Source organism: Rhinatrema bivittatum, chromosome 1 (assembly GCF_901001135.1).
Source record: "Rhinatrema bivittatum chromosome 1, aRhiBiv1.1, whole genome shotgun sequence".
Lineage (NCBI taxonomy): Eukaryota > Metazoa > Chordata > Amphibia > Gymnophiona > Rhinatrematidae > Rhinatrema > Rhinatrema bivittatum.
Window position 1 is genome coordinate 78,513,561 of NC_042615.1, and position 26,890 is coordinate 78,540,450.

The window sequence follows — 26,890 nt, forward strand, 5'->3', positions numbered from 1 at the left end:
GTCCCACACTGGGAACCCAAGCAATGGTACAGCACTTGCTCGTCTTTTCCTTTTTTTTGTTCTTAATAATTTCTTCAGCAATCGCCAAGTGCAGAGAAAAAAAGATAAATCACTTCCCTGATGCAGAAAAAAAATGGATCCTAGGAGCAGACAGAAACGTTGTCAAAATTGATACTCTGGTGAGCATGTCCTCATTATAAGCAGAATATAAATATTTTAAATGAAAAATAAGAAAGGGCAGAGAATGAGGGCGCCAGAACAGTGAGTGCTGTACTTAAGCACAGTGCCTTAAGTACAGCTGTGTACAGTAAGCTTTGATTCTCTGTCTCCATCTGCTGGTAGGGGAGAAAAACCCTTCAGTCTGGCGTGGTCTGGTGGACGAATAGGAAATATACATTTTCATATAGAATACTGTAGGAATTACTAGTAGAACAAAGTACCGACAAGCCTGGGGGAACACAGGGCAATTTGATGGAACTAGTAAAGTGTGGTTGCATTACACATCGCAGGGCTTCCCGGCAAGGCCTCCTCCATGTAACGAAGAGCGATCTAACCAAGGCATTTGCTCTGCCTCCTCAGTTGATCCTGCGCTGTTGTGGGGTTTTCTTCGGCTTTGCAGCAAAAACCGTTCGGAACTTTCCGGCTCGGTGGGGAATCATAGCGTGCACGGAGTCCTGACGTTCCTGAGCGACGCACAACAGTTTCCGCTTCCTATTACGGAGGCGCGCCACTCGCTCCCGTGTTAACGTGTGCCGCGCGCTGTGTCTGGAGCGAGCTGCAACGTCTCGGAGACCAGGCGAGCGCGAGACTTTTGGAGAAAGGAAAGCATCACGATGGTGGGTGCAGATGTGCGGTACTTGTTACTCTGGAGGCCGGAAATGTCCGGAAAGTTTTCCCCGTAGGCACAAAATGGGGGATTTTCCTGTGGGGTCAGAGCGTCCTAGAGCTGCCGACTGGTAGAGCTTAATTCAGTTCTACTGCTCTTAAGAGTAGCTGCGCAAAAAAAAAAAAAAAAAAAGGCACACTGTGCCTGGCTCGTCTTTAGAGAATCGGGAATCTGTACAACTGTGGTAGAAGAGCTCGTGACAACAGTCAGAATGATACTCCTTGTTGGGATTCCTTGATGTGTAAAGACGTTTCTGGAAAAAGGATAGAATAGCGATTGGAAAGTTTCTCTTTACCTTGATGTCTTTCATGAGCAGTGGGGGGTAAAAGAGACCACAAAGAAAATGTTGTGGTTCTACGGAAATGACTGATACAAAATGGTTTATAGAAAAGAAAATCCTAAATATCCTGGCGATTTTTGGCATATAAACTCATAGAAGAGAGACATGTTTAAGAGTTAATATGTAATAGTGGTGGGAAAGCACCTTTAAAAAAAATCTTCTTCTGAATGGGGATTAACAGCAAATATCTATTCACAGTTATAGAATATTGCCATAGACAAAGATAACAGTGGGGCACTTATCCCAATCTTTTCAAGACCAGGTCATATTTATCTTAACAAGAATACCATGTGGCACACAACCCTCCACATGGAGGCATGGAGTTGGCAGTGCAGACATGGAAAAAACTCATGATCATAAGAAGAACTAGGGAAGCACTGAAAGCCCTGCCAAACTCTCTTCCAAATTTAAAAATAGACAATGGACTAGCTCCCTTTTGATACAAGTGTGGGAAAAGAGAGATGTTGGTATACTATGGGCGCCAGATCAGTTAGTTATCTTGACTGCTGTATGTGGCTGCTAGAGTCTCTCACTGCTGCTGTGTCCAACACTCAAATAGGCCTATCCTGTATCGTGCGGTAGGAAGAGCTGCGTTAGTGCCTACGGCACCCGCGGTTACCGCCCGCACAGTGCAGCTCACCTACCGCTCGATCCTGAAGCCTAATTATATGTAAATGTAAGCCGCGTCCGAAAAGCCTTAGTCCCGCGCAACCCAGGATACTGGATAGTGCGCCTATACAGGATCCTGGGTGCGCGGGCCTAAGGCTTCACGCCACGCTGGTATCTGTCATCACGACATCACGTCTTGAGCGGCCAATTGTACTCTTTCCCCGTGCAGGCGGCCATCTTGTCGGGAGGAGCTATCGGAGCCAGATCTTCGCGTTCCTGCTCGTGGCTCATGGCTGCAAAACAGCAAGTTTTGCCGGTGTCCGGGCTGGGGGAAAGCTTCGCCGCTGTCAGTGTCCCCCCCCCCTCCCGGAGCAAGGCTGCTTTTCGCGCCCTGCTCCGAGAGGGGGGGGGGACACTGAAAAGTCGTTTCGCCGTTGCTTCTGCGTTGCTTCGCCGCCGTCAGTGACCCCCCCCCCTCCCGGAGCAAGGCTGCTTTTCGCGCCCTGCTCCGAGAGGGGGGGGGGACACACTGAAAAGTCGTTTCGCCGTTTCTCCGCCGCTGTCTTCTGGCTTCGCCGGTGTCCGGGCTGGGGGAAAGCTTCGCCGCTGTCAGTGTCCCCCCTCCTCCCGGAGCAAGGCGGCTTTTCGCGCCCTGCTCCGAGAGGAGGGGGGGGACACTGAAAAGTCGCTTTGCCGTTGCAGTCTCCGTGGCAGCCCCAGTCCGGACATCGGAGGGGGGCTGCAACGTTTTTTTCTGGCTTCGGGAGCAGGGGAGAGGCCTGGGGCTGCCACGGAGACCGGCACCCATGATCGCGGCCGGGGCAGGTGAGCGGGGTCTGGGGGAAAGCTTGCCACCTACCCTTACCCATGCCTCTACCGCCTGGGTCAGGGTAGGCGGTAAGTTTGCAGGTTAAACGCGCGACAAAACGGCAGGGAAAGGTAGCGTTAGTCGGGGCGCGGGTTACGGGATGCTAGGGGAATAGCTAATTGGCTCGTTTGCATGCAATATCGCGCTAATTCGCTCGTTTGCATGCAATATACATGCCGCGGGCGGAAGGGGTTACCCGGGGAATTTAGGACGCGGTAGGAGTAGGTTAAAGGGGATTCGGGATCGCAGGAAGGGCTAACGCGGCCGAAACGTGAGTTAGAAGCGGCTTAGGAGCAGGGTAAACACGGCCGCACTTTACAGGATTGGCCCGAAAGTGAGTCACATCCAGGGCTCTGCGCATGCTTTCTCTGTCATACGCAGCCTGGGGATAAGAGAGGCTGAAAGGACTCAAGGAAGAGTTACTGTATGCAGTGTGTGTACAGCACACTGTACACACACTGGTCCCCAGCCATCCATGCCCGTTAATTTCCACACACTGTGGCTTATGCTGTAGCTAGTAGGGAGACGCATACATAATTACACGTTCTCAGAAAAGATTGTTTAAGAGCCACTGCTGGTGTTTCTAGTTACTGCACTGCATTAAGAGCAGACCCCAAGTGCTAGTCTGGATATGAGTATCAGGCAGTGGTTACTTTTCTGTGGCACATCTTGATAGCACACTAGTTGAAACAGTGGTTTAACCAATAAGTTTAGGGGGTGGCAGGGGACAGTGCTGGAGTGGAGCTGGAGCCCAGTTCAACAACCAAGCAGCAGCTGTGAGGTTTTGGGCGGAGAAACATCAATGAATGTTGGAGTTGAGTGTAGGTGAGTCCTGTGCCAGTGTCAATTCGGCACTGGGTCCTTCAAGCCCTTGTCAGTTTGATATCGGTTAAAGCTTTAAACCATTCTAATTTAATTGCTTAAAAGGGTGGATTTTAAAAACATTGCTTTTCCCTAGGTTGAAGTAGCACAAGTTTGAAACTTGTGACCGGTAGTCTTGATGCTTGGCACTACTGCTAACCAGTTTCAAATGTGTTCAGATTCAACTCCTTTGTATACTTACACAAAGGGGGATCTCACTCTGTTCATGTAACAAGTGAGCAATACCATTATGCTCAAACTACAGGAAGACATAAATTGTACAATTACATTCTTGTTATGTAAGTTAGCTCATATTATAATTTAGTATATCACTGTGGTGATTATATATTGCTCTGAGCATCTGTATGCTTATTGTTTTTTTCATTGATGTTACTGAACTATGTGGCAGATCCGCATCAGTATGGTCAGCAAGGAAGACACAGTTTTGCTTCTTACAGTAATGGGTCAGCAGTGCATAACTAATGGCTCTTCTTGGTCAGTAAGTTGCCATGTGATCACATTTAGAAAAGTAATTTGGATTGGAAAGGGCAATTTATGTACTGATTAGTTAGGAAAACAGACCAGTAATTACAAATAAAAATGAACATTTATTTTATTAAAACTTGTGTTAATGTTATGAATCTAAGACGAACATACAAAAGTTGAAAAAATGCAGCTAACATCTGGTACTGTTTAGCAATATAATGTCATTCCAAGGTTTTGTGTCATAAAGATATTTAGTGCCCATTCTACTAAGTTCTTGGGATGTTGGAAGTTAACTTCTCTAGTTGTCATTCATGCTTTTAATGGGCACATGGTTGATGTCACCTCAGTAATGAGATGAGTCTCGTGTAACCAGAAGCAATACCAGGGTACAGAGATGTTAACCAGCCAGAGCTGCACAGGATATTGTGGGAAGAGAGACAGGTTGGTCCTAAGTGAAGAAAGTAAAAAGGAGGGCAGGAGGCATCTGGGAGAGGTAGTTCCTTAGCTTAAAGCCAGTTAGAAATGCTGCTTTAAGAAAAAGGCAGTTGGGAATTGTAGGCCTGGAAAAACTGACAAGGAAAAGTAACAGTGATTGCATGATTATTTATTTAATTTATTTAATTCAGTTTATATTCTGCTGGTTTCACAATGTTCATCATGGATTACATAAAATATACATAATAAAACCATGTAACATAAAACTTGTAAAACAAAATTACAAAATAAATTTAAACCATTTCTAGTACTTCTAAACCATTACTCACCCATCTTTCATGTGCCTTGAATTAACCAGAATATTTATTTATTTATTTATTTTTGATTTTTATATACCGATCTTCCTGCATTAAATACAAATCAAACCGGTTTACAAGGAACAGGAAACTGCCTGAGCGGCGATACATAGAACTAAGAACATACATTGTAAACAGGGCAAACATAGTTAAAATTTAAAATTTTTTTAACTGAACAGAGAAAAAATATTTACAATGCATAGTCATAAATGTCCTAAAGCATTCAAAGAGAAAAAAAGTGATTAGAATACACCTGTACAAACAGTTACACCTTAAATTATTTACAAAATTTTAGATTCAGGGAAAACCAGCAGAGGGCATTCATAGAGGAACCAGAATCTCTCTAGGAAGCAGATGCCAAGGACAGAAAGCAGTCAGGGGAGGCAGTGGCTCATCTGGACATGGCCTAGATAAGCTAAGGGCTATCTACCTATGGATGTTTAGCAGCTTGGATGGACTTCACACAGAAGGTCAGGACTAGTTTGCAACCTAAATATGAGATACCTGTTATAAATGTTTTTGATGGCTCTGTGGTATCAGGAAATGGAACTGTGTTGCTGCCTGTGGAGGAATAGGCAATGTGAGAGAAACTTTTTACTGAAAGTGCCTGGCTGTGTGTTGATTTTTTGATTGAACAGGATACTTGTAAACCACTCAAAATATAGGATGATGCAGTATAGAATTTTTTAAAAACCAATAAAGTGTCCTGTCACATTTTAATTCTTTATTTACCAAAAACTCATTTAAAAAAATTCAGTTTACATAAAATATAAGTTCTAATCACACATTGCAACATAGCAATATTACAGGCCGATACAGTAAAAATCGCGGGAGAGCGGGCGAGCGCCCAGGCCACGCTCCTGCGCACGCGATTCAGTAAATAAAATTATTTAAATTAGGGCCGGCGGTAAAAAGAAGCGCTAGGGACATTAGCGCGTCCCTAGCGCCTCTTTTTGGACAGGAGCGGCGGCTGTCAGCGAGTTTGACAGCTGACGCTCAATTTTGCCGGCGTCTGTTCTCAAACCGCTGACAGCCACGGGTTCGGAAACCGGACGCCGGCAAAATTGAGCGTCCAGTTTGCGAGCCACGGGCCGATTTTCAATTTATTTATTTTTTTCATTTTTAATTATTTTTAACTTTTGGGACCTCTGACTTAATATCGCCATGATATTAAGTTGGAGGGTGTACAGAAAAGCAGTTTTTACTTCTTTTCTGTACACTTTCCCAGTGCCGAGAGAAATTAGCGCCTACCTTTGGGTAGGCGCTAATTTCTGAAAGTAAAATATGTGGCTTGGCTGCACATTTTACTTTCTGAATCGCGCGGGAATAACTAATAGGGCAATCAACATGCATAGTGAATAAGGGGTAAAGCTAGCGCATCCAAACACGGTTTAACAGTACGGAGCACACTGTACTGTATCGGCCTGTTAGTAAATTTATGAAAGTATAAGCCTTAGAATCTTAAAACAAAGTATTTAACATATCAAGTATAGCTAACAATTCATCATAGCATTAGTACATAAAAAGTGTGAGAGAATACATAGCATATACCTGTTTGTATTCCCAGTGCTGTGTTGTATATGACACAATTGTGGAATTCTGATTTTACTATATTTGTAAAGGATAAAAAAAAAAAGAAGTCTAGAATTGTGTGGCAACTAAGAGTTTTTTGTTTTTTACTTAGGAAAAGGTTTTTGATGGTGCTAGTGTGGTAGGTGGTGTGGGTACAGTTGCTGTGGGGGGTTACATTTGTCTGTGGTGGTGATATTGCGAAGGTGTTGCAGTTTCTGCTTTGTGGTGTTATCCCATACTCTACCTTGTCTACCTACTCCCTCCCCCCACCATGTTTTCATCCTGCCTGCAGCCTCAAGTACCCAGTGAAGTAGTCAGCAGTCAGAAGCATGAGGAGAGGCATCGGGATGGGTGGTAGCAGTAAAGGAAGGACCTTATGCACATGTCTGTCAGGATGTGGGGAACACTGCCATCCCCAGTACTCGTTTTTTTTTCACCTGCCTGCTAGTCCCTGTCTGTGATGTCAGCTTCACAAGACAGATGGACAGAGGGGTAGACAAACTGAACACCATAAGCATTTTAAAAATGTTGTTATGTACTACAGGGGTTGATGCAGAATGGGGGGATGATTTTCCTTTAAAATGTCTGGGAGTGTGGCTTTCTAAAAATATCTCTGCTCTATATACTATCAAAATTTCAAAACTGTAGAAGACTGAGGTGTCTGTCTTCTGGATATATTTACTGCTGTCCCTAACAGGTCATATTCATTTACTTAAAATTACTATCCTACCATGGTGGCTGTATGTCTTGAGTCCTGTTAACTTTGTGGAATTCCACCCTTAAAAGATTTCATGGGACGATTAGCTGGTTTCTTTGGAGGACTGAGTTTCACATGTGTTTTATGACTGGTTGCCTGCCTGATGCTAACTCACCTCCCCCTTATTTTGTAAATAGAATGCACAATACAAATGTGTATTTTTCTTTTGAAAGATTTTTTTTTAAATTGCAGTAGGATCACAGTTTTCATTTTGTAATATTTTTTTGTCTGTGTAATCTTCATATTGAACAAACCACGATCCAAAAAATAAATTTCCTTGTCATAGCATTCTTTTCCACATGAACACTGTAATTTAAATTTTTATTGAATTTCATTTAAAATCCATTTAAACAAAATATACGGATAGCAATTTACAGATCATAACTATCCAAAATACATACACAAATCATTCATAACTAATTACTGAACCCATAATAGGGGGAGAGATAACAACAAAAAGTTCCCATATTAACAAAGATTCGATGAGAGAGATTCCCTACCTTTATTGGGCCACATTACTTCCTTCAACACTAGTCTTATCCTGCAAAAAGGTCTCCAAATGCATTGGATCATTAAAACTATACTTATTTCCTTGATATGTTACAAAACATGAAGATGGGTACTTTAAAAAGAAAGTTGCCCCTAAAGCTAGTAATCTAGTTTTTAGGGACAGAAAGTGCTTTCTCTTCACTTGGGTGACTCTAGAAACATTGTGGAACATTTGTATGGGTTGACCGCAAAAGTTTAATTCCTTGAATCTAAAAAAATCTCTAAATAATTTATCTTTTTCAGATTCCAACTGTAATGATACAAACAGTGTTGCTCTCTTATTGATTATATCGATGGATTCCTCCAGAAAGGTGGAGACTCCAATTGTTGAGTCTTCCACCTGCCCCTCTAACACCTCTTTATTATCTCTACTCTGTTTACTAGGAAAATAAAAGATCTTAGAAATTTGTGGGATATCTTTAACCTCATACTGGATTATTTCTCTAAGATATTTTAAGAACATTTCCTTGGGTGAGAGGAGTCTAGTCTGTGGGAAATTGACCAATCTCAAATTTCTATATCGTATCATATTCTCTAAATATTCCAAATCTTTATGGATAGCAAAGCTATCCTTTATATGGATAGCTTCAGTATCCTGTAATGTTTTCACCTTTGTTGTCAATTTTCCCAACTCTTGTTCCACACTCATTATTTTCTTTCCCTGATCTTCAATTTTCAACTTATTTTCATTTACAATCATTGGTAAAGATAATTTCATTTGGTGAATATTTGCATTTACAGACGAAATCATTTTCCATATATCTACCAACGTTACATTGTCTGGAGGGGTCGTGGGCCATTGTTCTGGCCGCAAAACTTCTCCTGACAATGATAATGATAAATTATCTATAGGAGTCGAAGCTCCTAAAGCCATATCGGCATTCCCCAAGCTTACCTCATTATCTTTTGAGGTGCTTGTTTTTGCCATCTCCAGAGACATTGGTAATGATGTCGTCGGTTGAGGTGGAAATTTCGGACCATCGCCGGGGCTCAGAGAAGCAGAAAAATGCTCCCCTGAGTCGTCCCCCGTTGGCGTTTCAACCCGTCGAGTGACGTGGTTGTCCATGGGGCCTCTAGTTACTACTGGGGAGACAGGAAAGCTCTTCAATTTTCTCTTCCTCCCCATACACTCACTGGGGAACAGAAGGGCTCAAACCAGCTTACCATCTGCCACACGAGTGCGTTTCCCGATTAACACCGCTGAGAACAGCTGGGAGACTCGGCGTGAGAGAAATCTGGGACTGACGTCATAGGCAAGCGACTGCCTATAAGAACGGGCTGCCTGCGGCGCCGGCGCACCTCCTAAGCCGCGCGCTCCGAAGGGGCGCGCGGCTTTGTCCGGCTTAGTCCGGATAAGTTTGGTAAGTTGGGAGAAACTACTGGTGAAACAGGAGAGGGTGTGATAGTTTTTGAGCTTGTCTGTTTCACATGAACACTGTTTAACTTGGCGTGGCATTACCTGAGGGAAGGGACTCTGGTAGTCCTGAAAGCTGGAATCTTAAATCATTTGTTAACTTTTTCTGCTCAACTATTTTAATAACATTTGGTTTAGTTTGAGTATTTGCATGTTGGAGGTTCTGGAACCTGGTGTGGAATAAGAGGGTTGAGGCTGGAAAGAAATTAGAGTGGAGTGTAGCTCTCAAGGTTGGAGCAAAAGAGGAGAAAGACACGGATGAACAGAAGAGGCATGGCGGAAGTTTGAGAAACCAAGGGAGAATGTCAGCCAAAACTTGCTGTCAGAAATCACAGCTAGACACAACAAAACGTGTTAGAAAACAGAAGCATATATAGCCATAATATTTTACTGTTTGTACTCAAAGCTTTTATTCTCAATGGCTTTGAGTAGGGGGATGCTATGGTGAACATGTGAGTTCATTAGAGAAAATCCTTCCATCATACAAGGGATTAGGAAGAATGAAGGAGAGTTGGCAAAATTACAACTTTCCTTTTATAGTGCTTTTTGGAGACGTGAAAGAATTGGACATAGGGTAGAAGTTGCTAGGTAGCATCAATCTTTTGCTTTGTTGGTTAAATAAGCTTTCAATCAAATGTGATTATAAACTAGAATGGCTTTTAGAATCCAGTGACATTTGTTTTACATTCTGCCAGCATTGCCCACTTCTTCAGAGAGAATTGTTCTGTTGCTAGGGGCACTTTTTAAAAGTCTGGTGCACGTTGGGTGTCAAATCAGTGTTCTGCTAAATGCTCAAGTAACTAATAAGTTCTTCCCTTTTGCAGTTCCAAGGCCATTTGACAGAAAATCATTCTAATCCAGGGACTGGAAACAAATTGAAATGTAAATGAATTGGTCTTATCAAAGTGGATGATAGCCAGGGTCTTTTTGTATATGTGATGCACGCTCAGACTAGAGAAACATAAGTTACTAACAGGTACTTGTAACCTTTCATTGTTGCTGAAATTCTGCACTGTTGACTGTAGTTGGTATTAACTCTTTCCAAACAGCGCTTGAAGAGGTCACTTGAGGCAGACTGAATATCCTTGACATCATTAATGGTAGATAGATTAGCATTTTTGTTTACTCCATCATTTATTTGTTTTTGATTTCTCTCATGCTGTCAGACTTTTCTGGCTTACTCTCTCCAGTGTGGAATGAGCATGATATCCTTGAATGTAGGCTGGGATCCTGCAACTTGAGAGAGAAGCAATGGTGTGACAGCAGGATCTTTCTTGGTCTAGACTGGAGCAGCCAGAGCAATAGTAAGGTTTTCCCCAGAACAGCTGTAGGTACAGCATCTGTTTTGTCAGCAATGGGCTCTTCTCTGGGCCTAAGGATGAGAGGTAGCAATAGTGGCAACAGTGGGATCTCCTTGAGTTTCAGTATCTGGGGTAAGGGTGTATTGGTAGCAGCAGGGCTTGGTGGCATATAGCATGCCGGCACTTGGGACTGAGTATATGTGGCAGGCTGTATTTCAGTTACACAAGCATCAGGAGGCATTGTTGGTACCAGTCACTGCTTCCTACCTCTCTGGACCTCTCTTTCTGGTAGCTGGAGCATGGTGTTGATTAGAATCCATTGAGGCAAGTTCAGATTTACTCAAATAAAAATAAGTCCACTAACAAAACTGAGTTGAGCCCTAGAGTTTTGTTGCAGGGTTAAGGAATTCATATATCAAGCAAAGAGAGGAGTCTTCCCTTAGCCTACTTGGGCCATTTCTACAAAAAGTTTCTGAAAGCTAGTTAGTGCTTCCTGTGTTTGAATGAAATTGTAACACTAGGGTTAATTTTCTCAGACTTGTGCATTCCCAAGTCACTGTTACCACTGTAGTGCTCCTCAGTGCCATAGTGTTCCAGAAGAAAGATTGAGGAAACTTCATTGGCATAATGATTTGTACATATGTTGGCAAAATAATTTAGAATGTGGTTAAAAAAGAAGAGGGTGAAAATTAAAAATGGCTGTGGTGTAGGTGCACAGCCAGTGTTGAGCTGCTGAATACTGCTGGTAGCTGTTCTACTTTTTTCGTTGCTTGTGCTAGCTAATTTCATGAAATTTCAAGGGGAAGGAGGAGGAGCAATCCCTCTGCAGCTCTGAGCATAAGTCCAATAGACTTTTTTTGTAATGTGGATTTCGTATGTATTAACATTGATTTCCTCCGTTATCAGACCGAGAGTGACTGAAGCCCAGTTGGAGATGGGGAGAGCAAGATATCTCTTGGCCCTGAGGTCTGAAACATGCCCCCAGATCCAGGGCCAGTTCCTTCTGGGAATGAGAGCAGAGAGTTTGGAGTTGGAACATGGTTCACTTCCCTGATAGCTTTGAGGGCTGAAGTGGGCGATGATGCATCTTTTAGGGACAACCCCCTGCGTAGGTGGTCCAGGATGCTGTTGGAGCCCAGAGCAGCATTAATCTCCTGCAGTAGAAATCAGTTATGCAAAGAGGAAATAGTTCTGCTGCATGTATGTCATTGATTTCATCTTTGGACTGTGCTGAAACCAGGGTTACTTAAATTATTTGACTCCATTTGGACAGCTTTGGTTTCCATGGAGAAATCTATTTCCAGTTGCTCATGTTATAGTGGATTTTGGCCACTAAGTTAGACTCTCTGGTTCAAATCCAAGAATCCTCTCTTTGAGACAACTTTGGGAGAATTGAGGCCTTGAATAGAGGTGTTACAAATTTCCAGGCCGATGCAATATTGTGCTATGGCCAGTGCATGGCTCAACATGCGATTGGATGCTCGTTTTGGATGCGCATCTAAACTCCCAATGCAACGTGGGTTAACGTGTAGCTAATAGTGCTCATCACATGTAAATTCATGTTGATGAGGCTATTAGCTATTACCCCCCCCCCCCCCCATGCAAAAAAAAAAAAGTGAGCCCAATGTGCACATTTTTGCTCTCAAAAATTGCCTGTCCTGGAACAGGCATTAATTCTTGAGGAGACCCAAAAGTTTACAGAAAAGCAGAAAATACTGTTTTTTTCTATAGTTCCTCCGATTTAATATCCTGGCATTAAAAAAAAAAATAAATAAAAAAAAGCACCGGTGGTCAGGTTAGGAAAACGGGTGCTCAATTTTACGAGCGTCTGTTTTCCTAACCTGAGCACAGCCATGGGTTAGGAAAATGGACGCTCATTAATTGAGCTTCCGTTTTTCCTAACCTGCTGAGAGTCACGTCTCCTGGGCGCCTGATGCCTAGGAGGTGCTAGGGACGCAAAATTTCCCCTAGCGCCTCCTTTTTACCGCGGCAGCCCATTTTAAATATTAAATCGGGAGGCCGGGAGAGGTGTATCTGTGTGCGTTGAGAGCAGGCGCTCAATCACGAGCACCCGTTTAACGCGTGCTGATATTGCATTGGCCTGTTCCCGTGCAGCCTTAAAGCAAGATAAGTTGGTGATTCACAGGAAAGTGGAGGCATTGGAACGTGCGGTGAAAGATGTTTAAACTTTCCCAGAGAACTGCTGGAAGTTTTGTTGCCTGCTCAAAATGTATTTTTCAGATTGCTGAAAACTTCAGCTGAAGCCATCCTTTATAGCAAAGCCTACTATTTACCAGCGAGAAGGCCTAAGGAGGGGATGCCAAGAGAACAGGATGCTCAAGAGCTGTCATATGACTGCTATCCTGGCAAAATCATCAGAAAGAGAAGTGGAAAGGGCCACTTTATTGACTATGTTTGTTTGAGAAAGACAGGGACAGAGTCCTATCTTGTTCTATTGGTTCAAAATGTTTCTTTTGTAGGGCAGAAGATCTGGATTTATCCTGATCTGTGTAAAACTACCCAAAAGAGGAGGAAGCACTTTTCTTTTGCCGAGCCGTGATCACCTCTGCTGTTGTTGCTGAGTGGAATTTTCATTGTTCTTGTAAATGTCTCTTGAATTATGTAAAGGTTTTATTTTTGATGAGCTCTCCATTTGCATTTTTCCCTAAATTCTGAAAGAGCTTAGTGAACTGGAAAGTTGTATCCAGAATGACTGGATACAACTTTTTGGGGTGCTCAGAAATTAACGCCTGCTCTGGGCAGACATTGATTTTTGAGCGTAAACGTTTTTTTTAGCATGTGGAGTGAATAACTAATAGCCTCATCGACATGCATTTGCATGTGATAAGTGCTATTAGTTTCACGGCGCGTTGGACAAGCTAATCCACTTATAGCATAAGGGGCTGTGAAAGCGTGTCTAACTGCGGGTTAAACAGTGCGCTCGTCTGGGGTAAGGTAAGGTATTTTAATAGCCTACATGCTAGTTAAATACCTCATCTTGGTCATACACAAAAGATAGACCATCACCAAGTACAGAAAGACCACAAATGGAAACCCAAAGAAGCCACTCTATAAGCAATACAAAATGGGAGAAATTGAATCAGAAATATAGCACCTAACAGTACCAGATCTGCAATAATGCATACAAACTAATCAGCACAAAGTTACACCTGAATTATGGCATGCACTCAAATGGAACAACCCTACCTATAAACAGGCAAAACTACAAATATTAAACCGGGCCCTAAACACCAATACACCTCCAATTAGGAAAACAGAAAAAGCAAAGCTGCTTTAGATCCCTACATGGAAATAATTGTAAATGTAAATGTAAATTGTAAATGTAAATTGTAAATGATCCATCTCCTTCATAATATGTAAAATAGAAAAGATTCCCGCTTTTTATTCTCGATCTTGCTGTGCTTTTGTGATAAGCAAATATGATAGGAGTTCTTAAGTGACAAGTTCCTGATACTAATATATACACTAATATATATATATTTATTTATTTTTTTTGCTTTTTCCTGTTAAAGATGAACAACTCATACTCTGTGTTTTATTTTTTTTGTTCCAACAGGTTTTTCATGTTTTGATGTTCTTTGTTACATGTAATGCTTTTTCAAGCAAGTTTAAATGTTCAATGTAAACCGATTTGATTTGCATATAATGCAAGAAGACTGGTATATAAAAACCAAAAATAAATAAATAAATAAATAAAACTATATGAATAAATGTTTCAAAACAGCTGATGAACAGAATGACATCTAACAATTAAAAACTCTTAAAAATTATTAAAAATTCTCCATACACCAATAAAATATTTCAGAACAGCAGACAGCACATAATACCCAATAATTAAAATGACAATCAAGAAAAATGAACTTAAGCCACCTTTACTTACCCTCTCCAGCAGTTCTCTTACTCATGTACCTTGCAGGCCACATCAGAAGCAGCAGTAGCTGCCCTCAAGGTACCACAACCAGTGGCTGTCTCTCTCACACCCTCAGGACCAGTTTCTGTTGCTTACCCACTAATCATCTCCCCAACCAGACACACACACACGTGTCGCCTGCCGATCAGTCTTTCTCACACACACGAACCCTCCCCTCTCACACGCGCACACATACACACACCAGCTCTCGCCCCCTCTCACACATGGACACTCACAAGCACCCTCCCCCTCTCACATGCACGCACACCACACACAAGCACCCTCCCCCTTTCACATGCACACTCACCGCACACACTGGCCCCCAGCTGAACAGCTTACTCTTCGGCCCCCCTGGCCTGGTCTCTGGCAGTGGCCAGTGACTCCAGTCTTCGGCCCCGCTGGCTGCAGGTAGCATGCTACAGATTGGTTGAGGTTCGCTGCTCTAGAGAGTTCCTGCTGTTACAGCTGTAGCATGGAATACTGGTGCCCTATTTGCCTATTTGCCGACGAGGCATGTCTGTGCCCCTAGGCCTGGTGCCATGGTCAATAGCTGACCTTGCTAATCCCTTCTGATGATCCTGGCCATATCGTTTTATTCTCTCGCACATTGAAACCTTCATGCTCTTCTTCATCCAAGATACTCCCGCAAAAATCACTACTGGCCTATTTTCTCCAAGCCTTTAAAGTTTTATTTGCTAAAGCAGATCAGACACATGCCACATTGAAAATTGCATTCTTGTAGAGTGCCTTCATAGTTGAATAGCTTCCTCATAAAATCCCTTCTCTAGATGGATTTCATGTTTCAATAATTTTCTGATCCATTAGCTGTAAAAGAGAGGTGAATTTGTAAGAAGGAAGATGGTAAAAATATTTCTAGACACCAAGTCTGATTCAGGAGGAAAAGCTGGACAGTTACCTAAAATCAGAATAGCCTTTATCTTCTGTCTTTGAGTTCTTTCTGTTGCTCTTTCACTGTAGGTACTAAGGCATAGAGTAACCAGTACCACAATATTTCGTTGTTTATACATGCATTAGGGTATGCCTTGGTTCAATAGGTAAATAGATAACATCCTTGAACGCTCTTGGTTGTCTGACTTTCCCGTCACTACCAGCTTAACTGTGTGTGTGTGTGTGTGTGCTGCATTTGCACCTGTAAACATAGTTGTGCGGTGCTTGTTCTGTTTAAAACAAGCTGTACCAACCTCAGTTGCACCAGTGTGATAGAAGTTGGCAACACTGCCAAAAAAGCCATGTTTTTTAGCATTGTAGATTTGCTGTGGAGTCACATCATGAACGATGCACATCTTGGAAAATGCACAATATTTTCAGTAGCCTTATAATCAGATTTTTTTTTTCTTGAAACATCAAGCTTTCTGATAGCATGGCAAAGTTTTGTTAAAGAGAGACAACCATCCATCTGAAAAAAATTGCAGGCCTCTGTGATGGAAGTCTTTTGTCTTTTTGATCAGCATTGGGTTACTAATCGGATCTCTGAATGTTTTGAGGCAAATCATTTATAGAATGCCTTGTCTAACTGTTCTAATCTTATTTCAGTCATAGTACAACCTTGTTCAATTGCTTTGCCTGTCTTAGATTCTGTCACAAACTATAGAAACCTCTACCTTTTTTGCCTTGGATGTCCCAACTTATAGATGAGCCAGCCTTGAATTCCAGATTTAACCTGTTTGTTTTCTCGTGTTTCCTGGTAAGCTTCTTAGTTGAAATTGACAGGCTTACGAGAACTTTACGGTCTGTTGGGAAATGCTAACTTGATGATCCATTTGTAAAAGTAATTTGTTTAGCAGAATGCAGAGAGAGTATCTTTATGGTAGTAGGTGCAGTGATGTGGCATTCTTTACTTGTGCAGTTAAGAGAGAAACCGTGCTCAAACGTTTTAGAAGCATTTAAAAATGTACCTGTTTACTGAAGCTTATAACTTGCTGGCATAATTGGCATACATGGTGATCTTATTTGAAGAATTTTGTATATATGTAGGACCACTACGGACTAAGCAGTACTTAGCTTGAAAAATGCAGTCCCTGCATTTTTCAAGCTAAGTACTGCTATTATTTTCAAGCTAAGTACTGCTAACATTTTGCTGCGAGTTGTGGATTAAAAGTTAGCCTATATGGCTTTGGTATTCCCCATGGCAATATTTTTTGAGCTATGATTCAGGACTTTAAAGATATATTAAATAAAAGTAATGTGACTTCTCCTACGTTGGGTCTGACTGACTAGCAGATCCAGTCGGTAGTGGTCCTACATATATACAAAATTCTTTATATAATATTTGGCGGTTACAAATTGTATTACTTGTCTGGAAACCTTATTTGTGTTGGTATTGTTACTCCTGGTTTCTAGTAGATTGGGCTGTGTGTTGTGATCTTATTTGAAGAACATGTCTGTTAGTTCTCCAGATGGTGTTATTTTTAGTATTTTCAAGTCCTCTGGTGGCTGTTTGTTGTAGCAGCGCACTTCTTTCTGTGTATTTTAGTTGTATTATACTAATTGTGTGTGTTTATGTACTTGTATATATGTTTTTGTCTGTAAGCTGCCTAGAGCTGTGAAGTGTAGCATATAAATATTTAAATTAAATTTATAACAGTCCACTTTCAACGAAATTGCCAATTCAGTATGCTTTCATTTCTGTGCTTGCTGATGAAGTAATGAGAGCCATTATTGCAGATAGGGGAAATTTTAGTGCTGTTTCCTAGAAAAAGTGCCAGTACCGAGATGTGATATGGGGTTCCTTTCACTTCCCTTCCCACTTACTACTTTGTCAGTAGTCCTGCCGATCTCCCGTGACCCAGCACTCTGTATAGTACTATGGGGACAAACAGGAGCATGTGAGTCCCCTTCCCTGCAAGAGTCTCTGCCTACATGCAGTAAAAAAAAAAAAAACGCTGTGCGAAATGCCGGTTAACCGAGTGTTCCTGATAATGAAGTACCTGATATTGGCGCTTTTATTTTATCAATAATTTTCTCATAGGTAATCTTTCATACCTCTGGCCATTGGTTAGGTTTCTTTTTATTTCCTTGGCCTGCCCTTCATTGGTGATTTGTCAATTATAATCCTTACTTGGATTGGCCGCTGAAGACGTGACGCCACGTCTGGAGCGGCCAATTGTACGCTTCCCCCCGTGCAGGCGGCCATCTTTCTTCGTCGGGAGGAGCTACGATTGTGTTCCTGCTGATGGCTTCAAAAAACGTAAGTTGTGCAGGCGTCCAAAAGTAAGTTGCTTTTGGAAAAAAACCAAAATTGTCGCTTTTTTTTCGCCGTTGCAGTCTCCGTGGCAACCCCTGTCCGGACATCGGAGGGGGGCTGCAACGTTTTTTTCGCTTTTTTTTTTTTTTTTTTGGCTTTGGGAGCAGGGGAGAGGACTGGGGCTGCCATGGAGACCGGCACCCATGATCGCGGCCGGGGCAGGTGAGCGGGGGCTGGGGGAGGAGGAGAGACACAGCGGCGAAGCAAAAAAACCCAAAAGCAAGAAGTAAGTCGCTTCGCCGCTTCTCTCCTCCTGGAGCAAGGCTGCTTTTCGCGCCCTGCTCCGGGAGGAGGGAAGAGTGAAGCGGCGAAGCGACTTACTTTTTGCTTTTGGTTTTTTTGCTTTTTTTTTTGGCTTCCCCGCTGTCATCTCTTCTCCCCTCCTCCCTGGTATCTGTCATTTCAAATGTCATTTGAAATGACAGATACCAGGAAGTCTGGTCCGATCGGGTGCAAAAGTAAGTTGCTTCGCCGCTGTCAGTGTCCCCCCCCCCCTCCTCTCGGAGCAGGGAGCGAAAAGCAGCCTTGCTCCGGGAGGGGGGGGGACACTGACGGCGGCGAAGCAACGCAGAAGCAACGGCGAAACGACTTTTCAGTGTCCCCCCCCCCCCCTCTCGGAGCAGGGCGCGAAAAGCAGCCTTGCTCCGGGAGGGGGGGGGACACTGACGGCGGCGAAGCAACGCAGAAGCAACGGCGAAACGACTTTTCAGTGTCGTCCCCCCTCTCGGAGCAGGGCGCGAAAAGCAGCCTTGCTCCGGGAGGGGGGGGACACTGACAGCGGCGAAGCTTTCCCCCAGCCCGGACACCGGCAAAACTTGCTGTTTTGCAGCCATGAGCCACGAGCAGGAACGCGAAGATCTGGCTCCGATAGCTCCTCCCGACAAGATGGCCGCCTGCACGGGGAAAGAGTACAATTGGCCGCTCAAGACACTGAAAAGTCGTTTCGCCGTTGCTTCTGCGTTGCTTCGCCGCTGTCAGTGTCCCCCCTCCTCCCGGAGCAAGGCGGCTTTTCGCGCCCTGCTCCGAGAGGAGGGGGGACACTGAAAACTCGCTTTGCCGTTGCAGTCTCCGTGGCAGCCCCAGTCCGGACATCGGAGGGGGGCTTCAACGTTTTTTTCGCTTTTTTTTTTTGGCTTCTGGAGGAGGGGAGAGGACTGGGGCTGCCACGGAGACCGGCACCCATGATCGCGGCCGGGGCAGGTGAGCGGGGGCTGGGGGAAAGCTTGCCACCTACCCTTACCCCTGCCTCTACCGCCTGGGTCAGGGTAGGCGGTAAATTTGCAGGTTAAACGCGCGACAAAACGGCAGGGAAAGGTAGCGTTAGTCGGGGTGCGGGTTACGGGATGCTAGGGGAATAGCTAATTGGCTCGTTTGCATGCAATATCGCGCTAATTCGCTCGTTTGCATGCAGTATGCATGCCGCGGGCGGAAGGGGTTACCCGGGGAATTTAGGACGCGGTAGGAGTAGGTTAAAGGGGATTCGGGATCACAGGAAGGGCTAACGCGGCCGAAACGTGAGTTAGAAGTGGCTTAGGAGCAGGGTAAACACGGCCGCACTTTACAGGATAGGCCTGAGAGTGAGCACCACAAGAAGAAAGGATGAGATATTGATATGCTTCAAATTGAGGGATATAGGTATGACTATATCTGATGTTCTGAAGGTTGCATAACAAATACAAGAAGGCAGCAGCAAGAGCCAGAATAATGCTAGCACCTCTGTAGAGATCATTTGCAAGACTTTATCTAGAGTATTGCGTCCATACCTAGAAGCTGTATCTTCAAAAGCAGTAGAGGCACTTAAGAGGAGGGCTACCAGAACAGTGCAAGGTCTGTACAAATCCTAAGTGGACCTAAGTATTTATACCTGAGAAGGGAGAGAGAAATATGATAGCAAAAATTAAAATATCTCAAAAGTATAGACCATAAGTAAGCATTTTTCAGTGGAAAATAATTTTTTTTTAAATTTTTTTTTTAGTCTGAGATTTCACAATTCTTTTGTGGCTTCAGAGTGGCTGCATTTGAGAAATGCTGTTCTGAAGAAGAGTTTATAGTAGTAAACTGGAGAAATGGACTCAGGGGTAATTTTAAGGAGATATTTTTTTTCACAGAAATACATGGTATAGCTTCCCAGTGGAAGTTGCGGCCAGAATAGTATCACATGTTTTTAAGTTTCTGTGATTCAGAGTAGAGCCATGTAAATGGTGCATAGTCTATACTAAAGAAGCTAAAGATATACATTCTAGAAGAGAGCAGGAAAAGGTGTTTTCTGTTGATTAAAGCAGGCTAAATTAGTCATTACATGTGCATGATGTCATCGGCAGAACTGAATGGACTTATCTCCTAGCTAGTAGAGCTTTGAGCTCTACTGAGCATGTGTGGGAGTTCCCATGAGAGCTTCCTCAGTCATTATTTGTCCAAGCACAGTACGGATTTGTACTCAGTCGCCCCAGATATTTTTTTCAATATCCTTTAAAATTTTTCATTTTCATTGTTTTCTTCAATTTTCCTACTTTAGTTGCTTTGCTGTACTGCAGCACCCACAAAAACACTTTTCAGTGTTACAAAAAAAAAGTTTGCCACCTCAAAATGGCCAGAAAACCCACCATGTGCAGATTAAAGAATGTTATCCTTGCTTAGCTGTAGACCATTAGCAACCAGACTCTTATGCCTGTGGACAGATATGCTGCATTCTTAACACTCCAGGGCACACTGTGTGGAAGAACTGCATAAGTCTCAGAAGCTGCAGTGGATCCTTCTCCTGCAGTGCAGTGTCATCTGCCTTGCAGGGACCAATTTTTGATCCCTCCGAACTCTGTTCTAGGCAGTAGGAATAAGATCAAAATCTTTTTGGAGGCATGGAGTCAGATAACAAAGGACCTCTGGGTCCTCTAAATCGTGGAGTCTGGATACCATTTGTTTTTCTTGGCTACCATCCCTTCCACACTGCTTGAATCTTGATCCACATCTGTCTCATTGGATGCACCTTCGCTGAGAAATGTAATCATTCCTTCACCCTTGCACAATAGAAATAGTCCCTGTGTCCCTGCATGGTCAGGGTTTCTACTCCCAATCTTTCCTCTTCCTCCAAGAAATCAGAAGGATTGAAGCCCATTTAGATCTTAGATCACTGAATAAATATCTATTTTGAGAATAATTCACAGTGAATTCCCTCAGTGTGATTCTTCTTTACATCCAAAACAAGGAATGAATGTGTGCTCTCAATCTTAAGGATGCCTATGCTCATAAATCCATCCATCCATCCTTCGTATTGGCACTACCTTTACTTCAAGGTGAATTCTTCCTACTACCAGTACAAGGTGCTCTCATTTGGCCTATCGGCAGCCCCAAGAATATTTATCAAATGCTTGCAGTGGTAGCTGCAGACCTGCATCACCAGGGAATTCGTTTTCCCATACCTAGATGACTAGCTGTCACGGGTGGAGCTGGGTGGGGGGTGGGGGGGGTGTTGAGGTTATGAGTAAGAGGAGTCAAAAGAATATACCTGGAAAATTACCCAACCCTTCCCTTTAATAATAAAAACTAACAACTGTATGTGATATGAGTATATTTACCAAGTATAATATAGTGAAAAAGTAAAACTAGCACTTATGAGAACACCAATGGAAATACAAACAAATTATATATCAGCATAATAAGCAAGAATAAATATCTTAATTCCCCAACTAATAAGGAATATTTATTTGCAAAAGCCTAGCAGAAGCTATCAATTTCCTGGTAGAGTGTCTCCAAGCCCGCCCTCCCCCCCCCCCCCAGACAATGAAATCAGCTAAGCAGATTCTCAATTGGAGATGGGGCAGTGCTGGAAATCCCTTGTCATTGTGTGATTTGGTGTGCGGTCTATTCAGAATCATCTCTCAGCAGGGAATCTGTCTGGGGTGCTGTGTGCTGGGGTTATGTCTTTTGGAATGGGACATGCGTGGGTCAGATCTCTTTGTATAGCCCTTCTTGATATATTGCCAAATTAACTGATGAAAAAAACACATTGCGTATCTTTCAGGACTCTCTAAGATGATAAACGTCTTATGTTTGTTCATATTTCCTATTTCTCATATATGTTACTATGTGACTAATACCTAACATATTCTTTAAACTTAAACTATAATCAAAATATCTACATTAGTATAAATGAAAGCAATCATATAATAATTCACATAGAAACACTACTATTAAATCACTCTAAAAGGGACTGTAAATGCTCTACGCAATTCATATTGGGCTGGATTTTAAAAGGGTTATGCGCGTCGCCGGGCCTATTTTAAAAAGGCCCGGCGACGCGCATAAAGCCCCGGGACTTGCAAAAAGGGGTGGGGGCAGGGCCAGAGGCCTCTGACACAGCGGCCATTTGCAGGGGAAGTAGGGGAAGGGAAGGTGGGGTGGGGGTAGGGAACGGGGAAGGCAGAGCGGCTCAGAGCGGACTTGGCGCGCACAATTGTGCACCCCCTTGCGCACGCCGACCCCCAATTTTTATAACATGTACGCACATGTTATAAAATCGGGCGTATGTGTCCGCGCTGCTTTTAAAATCTACCCCATTGTGTCTATAATGTACTTTTTAATAAAGAAGTTTTACTAAAACTAATCTGGATATATACCACATGTTTTCAGCTTCAACTTTTGCAAATTTCTTTTTATTCTACGCTTGACTGAAACCAGTCAAGGTCAAGATTTAACTCTTAATCTGCTAGCTGGCTTAAAGTAAGTGGTGGTCTTATATTTCTAAGTCATTTCTCCATTTTGTTTGTGACCTTGAAGCTTGCAGACTTAAAGTTAAGCAAAGGGAGGGCTGTATAGGCTGTTTATTACAATATAAAGTTGTATAGGCTGTATATTACAATATAAAGCTATTATTACCTCATTTAAAATGTTACAATTTAGAGACTATACTGTTAAATTAATAATGTTACAATGTAAAGATAATATGACCTGTTGTCATACTATCACACAAGTTCCCATGTAAACCGATGTGATACCCACGGCTGAATATCGGTATAAAAAAAACAAAATAAATAAATAATGTTCCAGGCTGCTTCTAGCAAAGGGGGGAGTGGAGGGGAAAGAGCAGGGAGGCTACCTAACAGCCCACAAGCCTGTAATTTCTTTAAGCAGTATTGTGTCTGTGTTATCTTTTCTTAACAAAAATGCTCAGTACTCTCCAATAAGCTATGTGCTGACCTTGTACACAATAATACCTGTTTCTCACATCCTCATTCTCCATTTTAAAAATATACTTTTACCATCACATCTTGTCAGTACTAACCTCAGATCATACGTTCGCACATGCATGGGGTCTATCTGGTTCTTTTTTTTTTTTTAATTCTTTATTTATACATTTTTTCACATTCTTACAGACAAGAAATAAGCTTATAGTATAACACTTCAACTAAATAATAATAATAAAAAGGAAATCTAGCTTTCAATATAAGCCATTCTTCTGTATCACTTTTTTAAGGCAAACAAAGACCACAGAGATTTAACAGGAGCATACAAAGAAAATTCTAAATTAAATTTATAGGAAGTTTAGCAGAATCCCTTTTGTATATATATATACACCTCAGTTGACTTGGGTATCATTATTCTCATTCTTACATTTATCTATAAATTCCCTCAGATGTACTGGATCAAAATGTACGTACTTATTGTTTTTAAATGTAAAAGTACATTTACACGGATATTTAATTACCACTTGGATCCCCAAGGATTTTGCCTCTTGTGACATTTCTACAAACTTTTTCCTTCTTATCTGGGTTTCCTTCGTAAGATCTGGGTAGATCCATAATTTTTGATCATAAAACTTTTTTTCACGATTCTGAAGAAATATTCTTAAAATCATGTCTCTATCCATTTCATTTACGAAGGAAACTAACAGTGTCCCTCTAAAATCTATTTGTTCTTCTGAGGGTGCCTCAAGATAAGCTGTTAATTCTGTTTCTATATTAACATCAGGTACTTTAACTTCTTTTCTTTCTCCTAAATTTGGGACAAAGTATATTTTTGAAAGAACTGGTACTTTATCTTGTGGAATCAAAAGAACATTAACCAAATATTTTTTTAAATAATTCTTTGGCTGAGATTAATTTCATACTTGGGAAATTAATAATTCTCAAGTTTAAATATCTCATCCTGTTCTCGATTCTTTCATAATTTCTCTTCATTAACTCATCGGATTTAATCAAGTTAACTTGTATATCTTTCACAGAAGCTAATTGAGTAGAGATCTCATTCATCCTAACCTCATGGGTATTAACAACAGTATTGATATCATTCACTTTGTTATTAGAAACATTTATAGACTTAGTTAGCAATGTTATAGAATTTTCCATTGTCATCAAGGCCTTCCATATGGAGTCCAATGTGATAACCTCTGGTTGTATTAATTTTTCCATGATGAGATTAGATGACACCACTCCTTCCTGACAAACTTGTGAAATCTGTGCGATTTCTGTTGTCAGGTTTCCATCACACCTATCAGATGTTATATTTTCCCCTTTACTGGCACTTCCAGGTTTCTCCTCTGTGTTCATAAGACTGCAAACGTCAGTCTGCTTCTCATGAACTAACCCCTGATAGTGTCCCGGGGTTGGGTGTGTGGGTTTTTCAGGTGCTCCGGGGCTTAGAGAAGTGTGTATGTCCAGGAAGGTGAGGTTTTGCTCCATCCCTGCACCTTCAACGGACCCGGTGTCGATACTGCGATTGGTGTGAAGAAACCCTCTATCACTTGCTGTGCAAGGGGAGATTGCGTAGGTGCAGAGGAATCCATACGCAATCGGCCCTTGCGCTTGGTATGTGGCATTATATTTATACAATTACGGAAAGAAGGTTCCTACCACATAAACTTCCTTGTAGGCTATCTCTTGGTCCTCAGGGAGGTATGGGAGAGTCCAACGAGCTGTTTGTGAACAAAAAGGTATAATCACTCTGCCGTCTTCCAGCCGTCGCAAGCAAGTCGCAAATAAGTCGCGCGTTTTTGTAGGCAAAAGGTAGTCGCAGTCAATGACATCAGGAAGGTGGAGCAGGGCAACGGGGCCGGACACCTCACCCCGACAAGGTCTTTTCTCCTCTCCCTCCTCAATCACTACCGCAGCAGCGGCGTTTTTGTAGGCAAAAGGTAGTCGCAGTCAATGACGTCAGGAAGGTGGAGCAGGGCAACGGGGCCGGACACCTCACCCCGACAAGGTCTTTTCTCCTCTCCCTCCTCCGTCTATCTGGTTCTTATCGTGTACATCTAGATAATCTTCATATCCATTATTGCCTCACATTAATAACTGGTTAATCAAAGCTAACTCTTGCAATTAAGCATTGCTTTTCCTACATAAGACTGTCCATCTTTTACAAAGAAATTTGGGCTTTTCTGGTCAATTTCGAGAAGTCAAATTGAGTATCTGCTCAGAGGATAAAATCAGTTCGAGCATGGGTAGACTCACAGAAAATGAACGTTTCTGACTAGGAATTGTGTATATCATAATATCATTCATACACAAACTACTGTCTTCAACATGTGACAGCCAGAGTGTTTTCTTTACATTAGTTCATATGGCAGCGGACACTGCACATAGTCCCACTCATATGCCTTCATACCATTATTTACACTGGGGTTTCTGCTCTCAATGGGATCAGCTGACCCAACCATTATAAACCACAATCCAGGTTTCTGAGGCAAGAGTTACATTAGTGATTAAAAAAAACCCCCAAAAAACCTACGTACATCAGGATGGAGCGCTGCTTCGTTCTCTTCTTCATCAAGTCTCGCTAACGACAGCTTCTTGAAAGGATGCTCTCACACCATCATTTTGATTTCCAGGGCATTTGGTCTCGTAAGAAAAGCCACTTGAGTAATCTGATATGCTCTATTAATGTTCAAACATCTTTGAGGAAAGGGCATCTTAATTCAAACAGACAACCAGGTTGATATGCTTTATGTTAACAATTAGGTATGCAAGCATACATAAAGGGCGGAGTTAAAGGCACACACATTTAGGTTAATCACAGCAGAAGAATGTGCGGCAATCAATTAAACTGGACAATAGCACTATAAATGAAGCATAAACAATTTAATGAGTGCACACACCAATAGTGCACAAAATTTGAATACTAAGCGTAAATACGTAGTTATACAAAGCCCCGACACGGCCGTGTTTCGCGTCAGGCTGCGTCAGGGGGATGAATTCCAAAGTTCTATGAAAACAAAATCCATACAGATATTGTACAGTGTGGCAGGCACAATGGTAACATTAGTAAAAGGTTAAAGATAAAACAAGGCACTGTAAAAAGCAACAAACAAACTAACAACAAAGCAGTCTGAGGCACAGAAAATAATCTGATAACATGTAAGTGAACCCTGTGTGGAAGGGGGAGGGGGGGGAAGGGGAAGGGAGAGAGGGGGAAGGGGGGGAAGGAGAAGAAGGAGGGGATTGGGGAAGGGGAGGGAGGGGGAAGGGAAAGGAATAATGAAAAAAGAGGGGGGGAGGGGGGAAGAAAGAAAGAAAGGGGGACTCTATGTATGAAGGTAAACTTGCTGCCTGTGCAATTTCATAAGATATTGGAAGTTTTGGCAACACTATGATACTTTAATGCTTCTGTGCCTATTTCTTTATTTTAGTATCTGACATTTAGCGATCCTTGTTGCAAACAAAGCTTCACCCTTATTTCTTTGAAGGTACTATACAGAAATTTTGCGCTTGTTCTAACACTCTTCTTGATCAGTCTTTGTTCTTTTCTTTCCTTTTCTCGGCTTGTCTCTCCTTTTAGCCCTGCTTCTCTTCCCCTTTCTTTCTTTCTTTCTTTCTTCCCCCCCTCTTTTTTCATTATTCCTTTCCCTTCCCTCTTCCCCCTCCCTCCCTTCCCTCTCCTTCCCTTCCCCCCCCATTCACACAGGGTTCACTTACATGTTATCAGATTATTTTCTGTGCCTCAGACTGCTTTGTTGTTAGTTTGTTTGTTGCTTTTTACAGTGCCTTGTTTATCTTTAACCTTTTACTAATGTTACCATTGTGCCTGCCACACTGTACAATATCTGTATGGATTTTGTCTTCATGGAACTTTGGAATTCATCCCCCTGACGCAGCCTGACGCGAAACACGGCCGTGTCGGGGCTTTGTATAACTACGTATTTACGCTTAGTATTCAAATTTTGTGCACTATTGGTGTGTGCACTCATTAAATTGTTTATGCTTCATTTATAGTGCTATTGTCCAGTTTAATTGATTGCCGCACATTCTTCTGCTGTGAACAATTAGGTATGC

The 26,890-nt window shown here is 42.4% G+C and overlaps 1 protein-coding gene across 1 annotated transcript in view; it reads left to right on the top strand.

Annotated features, from left to right (window-relative positions):
* The first annotated feature begins 657 nt into the window (after positions 1–657).
* TMA16 (translation machinery associated 16 homolog) overlaps positions 658–26,890 on the top strand; it is a 105,495-nt gene continuing 79,262 nt past the window's right edge. Inside the window, exon 1 of the mRNA XM_029618915.1 lies at positions 658–836. Coding sequence (XP_029474775.1) covers positions 834–836 — 3 coding nt within the window. The 5' untranslated portion in view covers positions 658–833. The remainder of the gene's footprint in view (positions 837–26,890) is intronic.